We start from the raw sequence: 12332 nt of genomic DNA, 5'->3' as shown, positions 1-12332 counted from the left end.
CCAGGCCCCAGACCAGACCCGCTGAACTGGAAACTCTAGGGACGGGGCCCCGCGTTCTGTGGCTTAACAAGCCTTCCGGGTGATTCTGATGCTCATTAAAGTTTGGGGGCCCCCTACAGAAGCCTGTGAGCTCCAAGGTGACCTGTGCCCGGTGACCTGATGGAAGATATTGCAACTTTGAATTTCATAGCCTCAGTTTCTCATTTCTATTTTTGTGCATTGCTGTATACCTGATATGTATTATTGTATCTGTGATTTATTGGCAAACACATATTGTGTATTAGGGGTTCGTGTTGAACATTGTTGATAGGGACACCTGATGGACAAGGTTTGCAGACTACTTGAACATTTAAAAACACTGCTGCTTTAAATCCAACTGAGCTATTAGCCACCAACAATGACCTACATTTGTGTTAATATATTTTCCTCCTCGGTTCTGAAATGCCTTGCACATACTTTATAGGCCTCATTTCTCCCTTTGTGCAAAGAACCCTCACATTCCCAGGAAAGTGAGAAAAAGAGGCCTCTGTGTTGTATCCTGGACTCTTTTTGCCTGTCCTTGAACAAAAGAGGGAACAGTGGTGGCCCATGAACAGCATCAGTGGCACCTTCCCACGTTCCCCTCAGCGCGTTCAGCAAATGTGCACGCAGGAAAGGGTACAAAAAGGTAGAGAGAGGACCCTGCGTCTTGTCCTTGCTATGCCCTCTTCCCATGCCCATTGCTCTGCTTAGATGGAAGAGCCCTTGGAGTCTGGGGGCAGGGGTGGGTACCCTGTTCTCGTTCCTCCCTCCCCCCAGCCCAGCAAGCCTCCTGGGTTACACACTTAAGCCCCCTTGGTCTTATGCTTCCTCAGCTACTCAGCAAACACTGCTGTGCACTTCGGATAAATGGAAGAATGGAGGAACCGGGGGTAGGGCTGCCTTTTAAGCCATGGTAATTTAGGAGCTCGACAAAGAAAAAAAAAAAAAGATTATTTCGTTCCCAGCATAATATGCACCTAAAGTATGCTTTCCAAAACTGCATGGCACGAATGAACAAACGTATAAATATAGTTGAGTTCCGGGGCACTGAGTTCTAGTACTATTACATTACATAGCAGCTCAAAGCATAAATCCAGATTTGAGGCTTATCACTCTGCACTTACCCTTCATGTGACCTTGAGGCAGTTCCCTAACCTCTCTTAAGCCTCATTTCCTTCACTCTGTAAATTAAGGCTAAGGATACTAAGTCCTCCACAGACTCACTGTGATTTATTTTTTTTAAGATCTTATTTATTTATTCATGAGACACAGAGAGAGAGGCAGAGGTTCAGGCAGAGGGAGAAGCAGGCTCCCTGTGGAGAGCCCGAAGCAGGACTCGATCCCAGGACCCTGGGATTGCGCCCTGAGCTGAAGGCAGATGCTCAACCACTGACCCACCCAGGCGCCCCTCACCGTGAGATTTAAATGAGATGTAAGCATGATATCCGGCACATGGTAAACTCCCAGCTAAGATGAGCCATGTCATATGTTGCTAAAGCTGAATCAGATGCCAGAAAATAATAAAGCGGATCCCTACCAGGTCCTTGGCTGGCGAAGCTCACAAATCTTTTTTTTTTTTCTTTTTCCTAGTTAAGGCCAATGATCTTACATAATCTATGCTATTTTGAAAATCAGGAGTAATACCTTTATCGGAGAGACTGACCCAAACCTTCGTTAATCACCATCTCCTCCTGCCCATGTGTCTGTCTGCCTGCCTGGAAGGGCTATTTTTGCTCTGGAGCCATAACTACTGGCAGAGGTGCCAAGTCCTTTCATTCCATTTCACCTAATGGTACATTATACTTCATCATTAAGAGACAAGGGGAAAATTAGATGTAGATCTCCACGCGGGAGCCATTGAGTTGAAAACTTGATGGCAGTAAAATGATACCGCATCAAGGAAGGAATAAAAGACTGCAAGTTTTCTATCACTGTTTAGAAAAATTAATTTGTCTCAGAGGAGACTTTATAGCACACTGTTATCCAATAAAAACACCAGAGGATAATCACAGAAGTTTTCCCGAACTCTGTAAAAAAAAGGACTCCAGGAAAATTAATATTTTCCTCTTTTCGCCCCAGATTTGCCCTTCATGAATAATGGGAAATCAAGAAATATTATTTGAATGATTACGTAAGAAGAACGCCTATAACAAAGGTGTAAGGATGTCAAGGCATTAAGAGCAGAATGACACTTCTCTTGTTCGTTTGTGCTTGTTATGATCACCTAATCCCCATATTTGATAATAATCACATAATTCCCATATATGACTTGACTTGAATATTTTCAGTGCTATATGAAGTAGGTATCTCTATCCTAATTCAGTAACTCAGGCAGCAAGAACTTGACAAGTGTGCCCAGGGTCACAGTTAGAAGTCATGAAATCGAGATAGAAACCTCAAATCTCTTATGGCCTCATGTTCAGGAGGATGGAAAGTGGCCTTTATGTTCATCTCTTTTCCTTCTTAGAGAAAATGTGAATTTCTGCAGTAAACCGGACCCCTTGCTCCTGTGCTCACATTCCCACTGCTTTCCTTCACTCGTCTGAACACTCTGGAGTTACCAGCCTTGCCCCTCCGAGACCCTAGATCCATCCCAGGGACCCAGATACAGGGTCAGCATAGAATGTTCAGTTTGATGCTAGGGCTTTGGGACCCAGGAATAATGGATCAAACCTCCTGCTCCTGAGGATATCAGGCTGGAAGGATATAGAGCAAAATGGTAATAACGGTTACCTCTGGCATTGGTGTAAGCCATCTTTTCCTCTTTTTTCTTAGGTGCAAAAAAAGTCTACTCAGATGTTAATAATTTTATAGAATAGCTTGAAGGGGAAAAGCAGGAGCTGCAAGAAAAGAAACCATTAGGGAACTAATCTCTAACAGTGAAATGGAGCTGACAAAGGCAGAACCAGCAGTGCAACCGCAGCCTTCTGACTCCTTACACCCTAGAGGCACCATTTGTTCAAGCCAATTTGGGGAAATCTTTTTATTTTTTTTAAGATTTTATTTATTTATTCATGAGAGACACAAAGACAGAGAGGCAGAGGGAGAAGCAGGCTCCATGCAGGGAGCCTGACGTGGGACTAGATCCCAGGTCTCCAGGATCAGGCCCAGGGCTGAAGGTGGCGCTAAACCACTGAGCCACCCAGGCTGCCCATGGGGAAATCTTTAATTGAGACCCTGCTATGTATCAGACAATCTGTTAAATGTTGAAAGTTATAGAGATAAATCTGACAAACTTTCTAGTGGAAAAATGATGAAATATGACATTGTTTTCCACATACACAGATACTTGTCTCTTCTGTCTGCGTGAAGATTTTGCTTGTTTTTTGTTTTTGTTTTTTTGCAGAAACTTGCTATTACATCAATCTAGAAATGCACATGGCCATATTGGCATGAAATGTCATCTTTTGAGAGCTATGCAAAAAAAGCACAAATTATCATTGCATGCCAACAGAAAAACAGAATAACCCCCTGAGAATCCTATTAGGTCTAATATTTAAAGAACCTCTAGGGCTGGGTAGGAGTCTGGAGCTGAAAAAGTAAACTGAAAAATGCTAAAAGAAAAAAAAAAAAAAAGAAAGAAAAAGAAAGAAAGAAAAGAAAAAAAGGAAAGAAAGAAAGAAAGAAAGAAAGAAAGAAAGAAAGAAAGAAAGAAAGAAAGAAGAAAGAAAAAGAAAAAAGTCCTCATGCTTCTCAAAATCCTTCATGTAGGGGTGCCTGGGTGGCTCAGTGGTTGAGCATCTGCCTTCAGCTCAGGACGTGATTCCTGAGTCTGGGAATCGAGTCCTACATCGGGCTCCCCATGGGAAGCCTGCTTCTCCCTCTGCCTATGCTTCTGCCTCTCTCTGTGTCTCTCATGAATAAATAAATAAAATATTTTTTTAAAATCCTCCATGTAAACAAAAGAATGAACCAGAGGGCCTAACCAAAGTTCTAGCACATAGCAGAAGCTCTGTGTCTCTGCTGTTGTTATGAATGTGGTAAACAGATGCCACAGATGCCATCTCTCTACCCTATTCCCCAACCCTCCCCAAAGAGCCTCCCTGGTTTAATCCTTTATTGAGGCTAAAACATAATAATAATCTCAGAAACCATATTTTGGACTCTCAGTGGTCGCCTGTCACCCTTCAGACCATCACCCGAACCAGCATCTCACATGTAGGAGGAAGCCGTTGGCACTGCCAACAATGGATGTGACAGTTACTCTAACCCTACGACTGCTCCATCACCATTCGTTATTCAAGTATTGATCAACATTTCATGCTGTTAGCGTTAAATGAGATGAGGATTTTATTTTTTTTGTAATTAAAAACTCTCTTTTGGATAAAGTGAATCAGTTAAATTTGCTCAGCCCAGTTATCTGAGGTTGTCTTAGAACTGTGTTATCGTTTCAGCCATATCGATGAAGCCTGTAGGTTTTTAGCTGCAGGGAAATATGACATCCCCTGAACTAATGACATGATTAAAAATGAAGGGCTAAATGCCATTTAGATAAACCAACAGTTCAATATACCGAGCCCTAAAATTCCAGGGGATAAAAGCAGGAATTAACTGCAAGCTGCAACTAATGACCTTGACTTTGAATATAATGAAAAGTAATGAGCTGAATTCTTTCCAGTGTAACACATGATAATTGAATGATAATTGACCTTCTGCGATCATCTATCAGGTGAAAACAGTAAGCATTAGAGGATAAAAATCTTGATTTCCGATGCAAAACATATTTTCCAATTATAATGTGAAAACATACATATACTCATTTAATTTAAGTGTGTGTGTGTGTGTGTGTGTGTGTGTTTGTTTATTTATTTATTTAAAATCAACCTGATCCTGGCTATTGTCAGGGGGTTAGGGCTTTTTGGAAGCATGTCAGCCTCTGCTGATCGTCATCCCAGCAGAGATTCAAGAATCCAGGCCTCAGACTCTATCAGCCTCAGGTCTCTCTCTGCTAACCTGTAAGAATCACAAGACCTGGGAGACCAGGACCTAAAGAGCTGTTTGCAGACCCCAGATGACTCCCAACCAAGGACCAGAAAGAGAGAAACATTGAGAGAATCAGAGAAGAAAAATGGACATTCCCAGAGATTCTCAAGTGAAAAAGGATAAAGGGTGGGGGAAGCAGGCCAAGACAGAAATAAGAAAGATATTTCATTTTGGAGAGTGAAGAAATACCGCTTTGTAAGTGTTAGCTTTCCCCTGATGGATAAACATGAGTCTCATATCAAGCAAAGGAAGTCATAATGGGCAGCCCTTTAACTCCTTTGACCTCTAATGCCCCACGAAAGGCCCAGAAAGTCCCTTCAGAATCACCACAGAAGTTCCCACCTCTTCCCAACCCTTCCCAGTAATGCCTTAAATGCTAACATTTAAAATAAATAAAAGATGATTTATAATTCAATAGTAACATTTTGAGTCTTCATTACAAGTATCATAATGTCAGGAAACTGATGGCTATTGACCTTTTTTTATGCGTTTAAATATAGTTTTTAATCTTTAAATGGGAAAAAATAAATAAATATAAATAAGGTGCTCGGTAATGCTACTTATCCACTCTCCCTTCTGGCTCTTGGGAGAAGGTCAAAGGTCCCACCAGAGGGCAAACCGAAAGCCACGGGGAGATGAAGACCAGAGCAGGGCCCTAAGTCATAGAAGGTGCTGGCCCCTCTGGGCCGCAAAGCCTGGCATACAGGTACCCAAAGAAACTACCCACAGGTAATGACTTCACTTTGCTGCTGAAAGTCAAGTTTCCTTTCTGACTGATCCTGAACAGCTGTGGGACAGAGTTTAATCCCAACTCGTGTTGAGTGATGAGGAAGCCCCGGAGCCCTGTGTGTGCAGTGACACACTGGTTCGTGGGGGGAGTCCCAGCACTTACTTCCTCAAAGACTCCTGGCGGAACCAAACTTACTCTATGACTATGAAGATCACCAAAGAGATTGCCACTGAAAATACGAGTTTCATGAGAACTCAACCAAAGAAAGTTTATGAGAAAAATGCAGACAATAGGGAGGGTCAACTGTTGCATATATAGAAAAAAATGCCTTGTTTCTGATCTTCTGATTTACTAGGATCCTTTAAAAAAAAAAAAAAAAAGAGGGGGGTAACCCGGGTGGCTCAGTGGTTGACCATCTGCCTTTGGCCCAGGGTGTGATCCCGGGGTCTCTGGATCGAGTCCCGCATCAGGCTCCTGCAGGGATCCTGCTTCTCCCTCTTCCTGTGTCTCTGCCTCTCTCTCTGTGTCTCTCATGAATAAATAAATCAAATCTTTTAAAAATAAATAAATAAAAAAGATTTGATTTATTTATTTGAGAGAGAGAAAGAGCATGAGCGGGGAGAGGGGTGCAGAGGAGAGAGAGAGAGGCAAGTAGAATCTCCAATGCCGAGGCTCGATCCCAGAACCCCGAGGTCACGACCTGAGCCCAAGTCAGAGGCCTAACAGATGGAGCCACCCGGGTGCCCCTCATTGGGCTCCTCTTTTTATTGCAGTGCTTATTTTGGTATAAAAGAGTGTAGCCATTTAGTAGGTACCCAGCCCCTATTCTGTGTTTATGAACTTGGCTAGCTCCTGTAATTATGCTTAAGGATTTGAAACCTAAAATAACTGCACCACATGCACATGCACGCACACACACAAAGGCACACTCCCGCACATGCAATCTGTGACTTCCCTGTCCTCTAACTATCCATTGATCACTCACACTATGCAGTCACCTTGAGACGTCCCCTTCACGGAAGGTGGGACTCTGAATCTGTCACCATGTTTGACCCAGAACAAGGTTGTAAGTGGAATCCAGCTGAAAGGAAACCACTGGAGGGCAGGGGAGTGGGGGTACTCAACGGGGCCACCTTTTCTTCCGCAGCCCAATGGCATATTTGTTTAAGCAAAGCCCATATTTGGGAACTGTAAGCAAATCAAGTGTGTTACAGAGTCACAGATAATTTTTAAGACCAAAGACTGACTACACTCAAGCATAAAGCTAAATAAACACAACTCCGATGGGTTAGGATGGATTGCAGCCAACTTCCAACAAGCCTTCACAGCTCTTTCTTGTTTTCTCACACATGGTCGCATTTGCTCCTTGCAGGCCCCTTGGGGTACTCAATCAACGAATAGCTGTCACCCCTATTTCACAGCTGGGGAAACTGAGTCTCAGACAAGTTAACATGGTTTTCCTAGGATCACAGTTCTAAGCAGCAACGTCTATATTTAGAGCTGAGTTTTCTGACTCCAGACCCACTCTGCTCTTTTTATGTCTCGCTGCCCTCAGCTGAATCTACAAACCGTGACATTAGGGACAGACTTTCAAGACCACAGACATTTTGCTGGTTTGTCAAAAACTGGTAGCAGCTGCTTGGACACCAAAATCCAGCAAACTTGACCACAGAGCAGACAGGTGCAAGGCCAGAACATTTCCTAACTAAAATCCTTAGTGTGTCCACCCCGGAACCTGACCTTACTAGTCATAAATCTTCTTGGTTGATGTGTTCAATTGACGCCATATAATTACTTGGAGAACCATAAATCCTGGGACAGCAAGTAAACACCCAACACCTAGATGCTACAATTAACATTCTACTATACTTGCTTTGCCATATATCAAACTGTCCATCCGTCTATCCAATCAGCAATCCGTATTATTTTTCTGAGGTTGCAGATATCAGTAAAGTTTATCCCTAAATAGTTTGGCTTGCATATCTTAATTAGAATTCAGTATTTGCTAATGGTTCTTATTTTTTTAAGTAAACTTTGCATATAATCCAAAATACAAATCTTAAGTGTACCATCCAAGAAGTTTTGCCAAATGTATACACCCACACCCATGTAACTCAAACCTCTACCTAGATACGAAATATTACCCTCACCCCAGGAAGTTCCTTCTCGTGCCCCTTCCCAAAATCCCTCCTCACCATTATGTTAATTATCATGGATGATTAGGTTTATCTCTTTGAGAACTTCATACAAAGGGGGTCATATAATATTTACTCTTTTGTGTAGGGTGTTTCTCAAGATCATGTGTTGGAGATTCATTCATGCTGTTTTGTGTATCAAGGCTTTACTCCTTTTAAATGTTGAGCATTACTTTACTGTAAGAATATACTAGTTTGCTTCACTTTCCTTTTGACAGACACCTGGGCTACTTGCAGTTTTCAGGTATTCTACGTGAAACTACTGTGAACAATCGTACAGAGATCTTCCTGTGAATATGTTTTCATTACTCTTGTTAAACACCTAGAAATGAAACTGCCAGGTCCTTAAGTAGGTATGTGTTTAGTCTCATAAGAAACTTCCCAAACCCTTTTCAAAGCAGTTGGACTGTTTTACTTGCCATCAACAATGTCTGAGAGTCTCTGTTGCTCCACATCATCAGCAATATTTGGCATTTTCAGTCTTCTTCATTTTAGACATTCTAGTGGGTGTTTATCATCATACTTTTTGAATTACCAAACAAGAATATCCACATTGTCTATCCACACTTGCATTATCAAGGGGCATCTTCGGCTATTTTTAATTAATTAATTAATTGATTTCAGCCTTTTGTCTATGAATATTTATATTGGTATCCTCCTATCACTCTACCCATTCAGGCTTCTTAAGTCCTGTGATTAAGACACTAAATCTTGATTCTCATCCTTCAGGAGTTGATTGAAAGACTCAGTATTTGATAGTTATTTAAATGATTTTGGCTTCAAAAAAAATGATTTTGGCTTCAACCTAAGCTCCAAGTCATCAAGCATCGTTGAAGTTCATCTTTGGGATGTTTTTCCATTAATCCTAAGACTTTCAAATGCATCAAAATGATCAGGTTAGCTCTTGACTTCTGCTCAATAGAAAAATAAGTAAATAAGCACAACCTACTCACTAACCTGTAAAATATCTTTGAGTTAAATGGGCACCACCACAGGGGTGACTCTCTCAGACCAAAACTTATTATTAGTAAGTCTGAATCCATTTAGAGCAAGCTTAAGTAATACGTGGTAAAGTTATACCCAAGGTAAATGGCTTCCTGTTGTTGGAGGAAGTCATGGGCCTAATTCTTTCTTAATGCAAATTCTTCCTCAGGACTTCTAAATGATCCTTAGAAAATTTCAAGTGTTTATATTGCTGGTTTCTTGGCTTTTGCCGCATTCTCCTTGCTCTCACTTTATTTCTTATTCATTATGAAAATAACCTATGTGTTCTTAATGCTGGTCAAAAATGTATGTCAGTCCACTGCTTATAACATTAGATGTCATTCTAACTCATCTGATATTCTTTTAATGAACTTTCAGTGGTCTGCAGCAGTAATGCAGCTTAGAGCTCCGAAGTGGGAGAAACAAATTGTACAAGTCCTGAAGCTAACATACCTTAGTCAAGGCAACTCATGGAACACTACCATAAATGATATATTAACTTTTCTACTGCTCTGAACTAGTCCCTTTCTTTCCTCACACTTCAATTTTCCAAAATATTAAAGGACACTCTGTGAGTATATGTAGGAATTTTTGAGCTGGAAAATTTTATAATACAACCTTAGTATCGATTAATTTTTGTTAGGCAGATATTTCTGGTGGCACCGATTCCGTTCTTTCCCATAACATCTAGAAAAGGCAAAATGCTCCCACAGTTTTGAGAATGCCCCTGGTCACAGAGGCATTGGGGAGATGGCACCTGAGGGCATGTAATGAATTAGGCATTTTAATCTCTGTCCTGACTTTCCTTTTTCAGGGGCCCTAAATACACTGCTTTATCACTCACTGTCTAGCTGTAAGATAATAAAATATGCTGGTTCTTATGTTAATAAGGTAATCATTTGTTTAAATTACATAAAATGTCACCTATATGTGAGTTTGCATATTTTTGGAACTACTAGGCACATATCATATGCTTCTGAAAATAATAAAACTCCATGGCTTGAAATGATATGACAGTGACTAATTGTCCCACACATCAAATGTGCAATATGTACCCCAGGTTTATCATAGGTCCCTTTTTTTTTTTGTTTTTAATGTGCATATGTGCCGCCAGAGCCAATGTTATACACAGGTGAAAAGAGGCAGCTATTTTGGGATGATATAGCAGCGCAGAAGAGACCTGCCTGCCTTACGATATTTTTCCTCTAGCCTGCCTTAGGGATAAGACACTATCTTCAAATTTTTCTATCAAAACCAATGTATCGGGGATCCCTGGGTGGCGCAGCGGTTTGGCGCCTGCCTTTGGCCCAGGGCGCGATCCTGGAGACCCGGGATCGAATCCCACGTCGGGCTCCCGGTGCATGGAGCCTGCTTCTCCCTCTGCCTGTGTCTCTGCCTCTCTCTCTCTCTCTGTGACTATCATAAATAAATAAAAAAAAAAACAACAATGTATCGGCAGGTAATATACCAGAGTCACCTTTTATTATATGAACCATTAATGTCCACTATTCCTCCAGAGTCTAGCAGAACCAGGAATGGAACACACAGAGACATTTTGAAAGGCTGAAGAGGATATGAAGTAATGAGACACTGAGTCTGCGTGGTGGAGGGGTTGGAGAGGAACCCCAGGAGGGGGGAGGGCAGCTTGAGGGTGAAGGCACCTGTGGGAGGAAGCTCTGAGAGAAACTCTGGGATTTTTGCAAAAGACACCCTTGTTTCCAATGTTGGCCTGGGGCTGGACCCAGGAGACAAAAGTGAGAAACTGGTGTTGTCTTTTATTTCCCAGAGAAAGCCAAATTTTGCATGTAAGCTCTTTTGAGGCACTTTGTTCTGACAGGAAAGACAATAACTTTGCAGGCATCGATAGTACTGAGGGAAAAAAAATCGTGCATTTTCCCATGTTACATAAGCCAGATAGTTAAACTCTGGTTCATCTACTAAAGAAGTATGGAAAATGAAAATTGATTATCATTGTGAAGGGCTGCATAAATACAAATTCTTTTTACTGTGAGTCCAGAACTTAAATAAAAATCAAGTCATCATTCTTCTCTGATAATTGCCCCTAACATTTTGCCAGCAACCACTTTATACAGGAATCAAATCCAAATGCTGCATTATTTAATCAGATTTCATTGCATTCTAAATGAACGAGGATAGAAGTGAAGATAACACAGCAGGACATGTGACAGGGCTCACTTATAGGCTACTTCCATTTCTAATGCATCTCTGAATTTTATCCCTTTTATTTTGTTTGCCTTGTTCAACACATGCTATTTTAATGGCATATAAAGAGTTGTAAGGACAACTAGTCCCTTAATTAAAAAAAAGAAAAGTAATCACTCGGTGTTTTACCATGTTCCTCTTTACACATTTTTCAAAAGATTTTATTTATTTATTTGAGAGAGACAGAGAGAGCACAAGGGGGGAGGGGGGAGATGGAGAAGCAAACTCCCCACTGAGCAAGGAGCCTGACATGGGACCCCGAGATCATGACCTGGGCTGAAGGCAGATGAATCACCAAGGCACCCCTCATTTATATATTTTATCATGGTCAATAGAGAAAGGTTCAAGGACTTTAAATTTTAGAGCATAAGTTCAGTAATTGTCTAGCTTTAGGTTGTTAAGCATAATTATTAGAATTGTGTTACTCTTCTTTTTCATAAAATTTTTATGTTTCCATGAAAGTCAGTTGGCCTTTTATAAATTAACCATAGCAAACAATAAAGGAATATCCTTCGGACTAAGACAAAAGACCATGATCAAAATAATTGAGATCTTGGCTCTCTAATCAGATTATTCTAGGGTCTTAATATTAAAAAGCTCTCATAATTGGTAATTGAAAAGCTCTTCGTTAGTTTCTCTAAAAATAAGTTTTTCATCTCTTCTTGCAGACTAGGAGAGTCTTATGATTTAAATATATTTTGAAAATTTGTTTCAATGGTTAAATGGAAGATGTCTGATACACTCAGTTCCTTAAAACATTTATGATTTTAAGCTCCCAGCAGAAATCTGCTGCTGAAAGGGGAAAAAAAAATTAAGAGCTGTTAGTCAGAAAGACGCTTATGTAAGAACTATGACATTGGTCATTGCTATGAAAGCAGGAAGTCCTATATTTTAGAGTCAAGGCTTAAAGGAATCTTTATCAAGCATTTTCCCCCCTTGGAGCTGAGATAAATGGCTGAGGAGGGAAATCTTGAGAAATGCTCACGGCTTTTCTCCTTCGTTCTGTTACAGCCCGGAAGATGGTGAGATCCATCCAGAAATCTGTCGGCTTTATATCCAGCTGCAGTGCTGCTTAGAAATGTACACAACAGAAATGCTCAAATCCATATGTCTGCTGGGGTCTCTTCAGTTTCACCGAAAAGGTATCTGCCTTTAGTGTACCATCATAGACACCAAGGGATGTTAAACAAAGGCTT

General features: G+C 41.0%; 1 protein-coding gene across 2 annotated transcripts in view; it reads left to right on the top strand.

Annotated features, from left to right (window-relative positions):
- RGS7BP (regulator of G protein signaling 7 binding protein) overlaps positions 1-12332 on the top strand; it is a 101922-nt gene that overhangs the window by 47836 nt on the left and 41754 nt on the right. For both annotated transcript variants that reach the window (XM_055332924.1, XM_055332925.1), the window contains exon 3: positions 12148-12278. In XM_055332924.1, the coding sequence (XP_055188899.1) occupies positions 12148-12278 (131 nt within the window). The remainder of the gene's footprint in view (positions 1-12147; positions 12279-12332) is intronic.

Source organism: Nyctereutes procyonoides, unplaced genomic scaffold (assembly GCF_905146905.1).
Source record: "Nyctereutes procyonoides isolate TBG_1078 unplaced genomic scaffold, NYPRO_anot_genome, whole genome shotgun sequence".
Taxonomy (NCBI): Eukaryota; Metazoa; Chordata; class Mammalia; order Carnivora; family Canidae; genus Nyctereutes; species Nyctereutes procyonoides.
The sequence above is the reverse complement of the archived record's forward strand: the minus strand, read 5'-3'. Positions and strand labels throughout refer to the sequence as shown.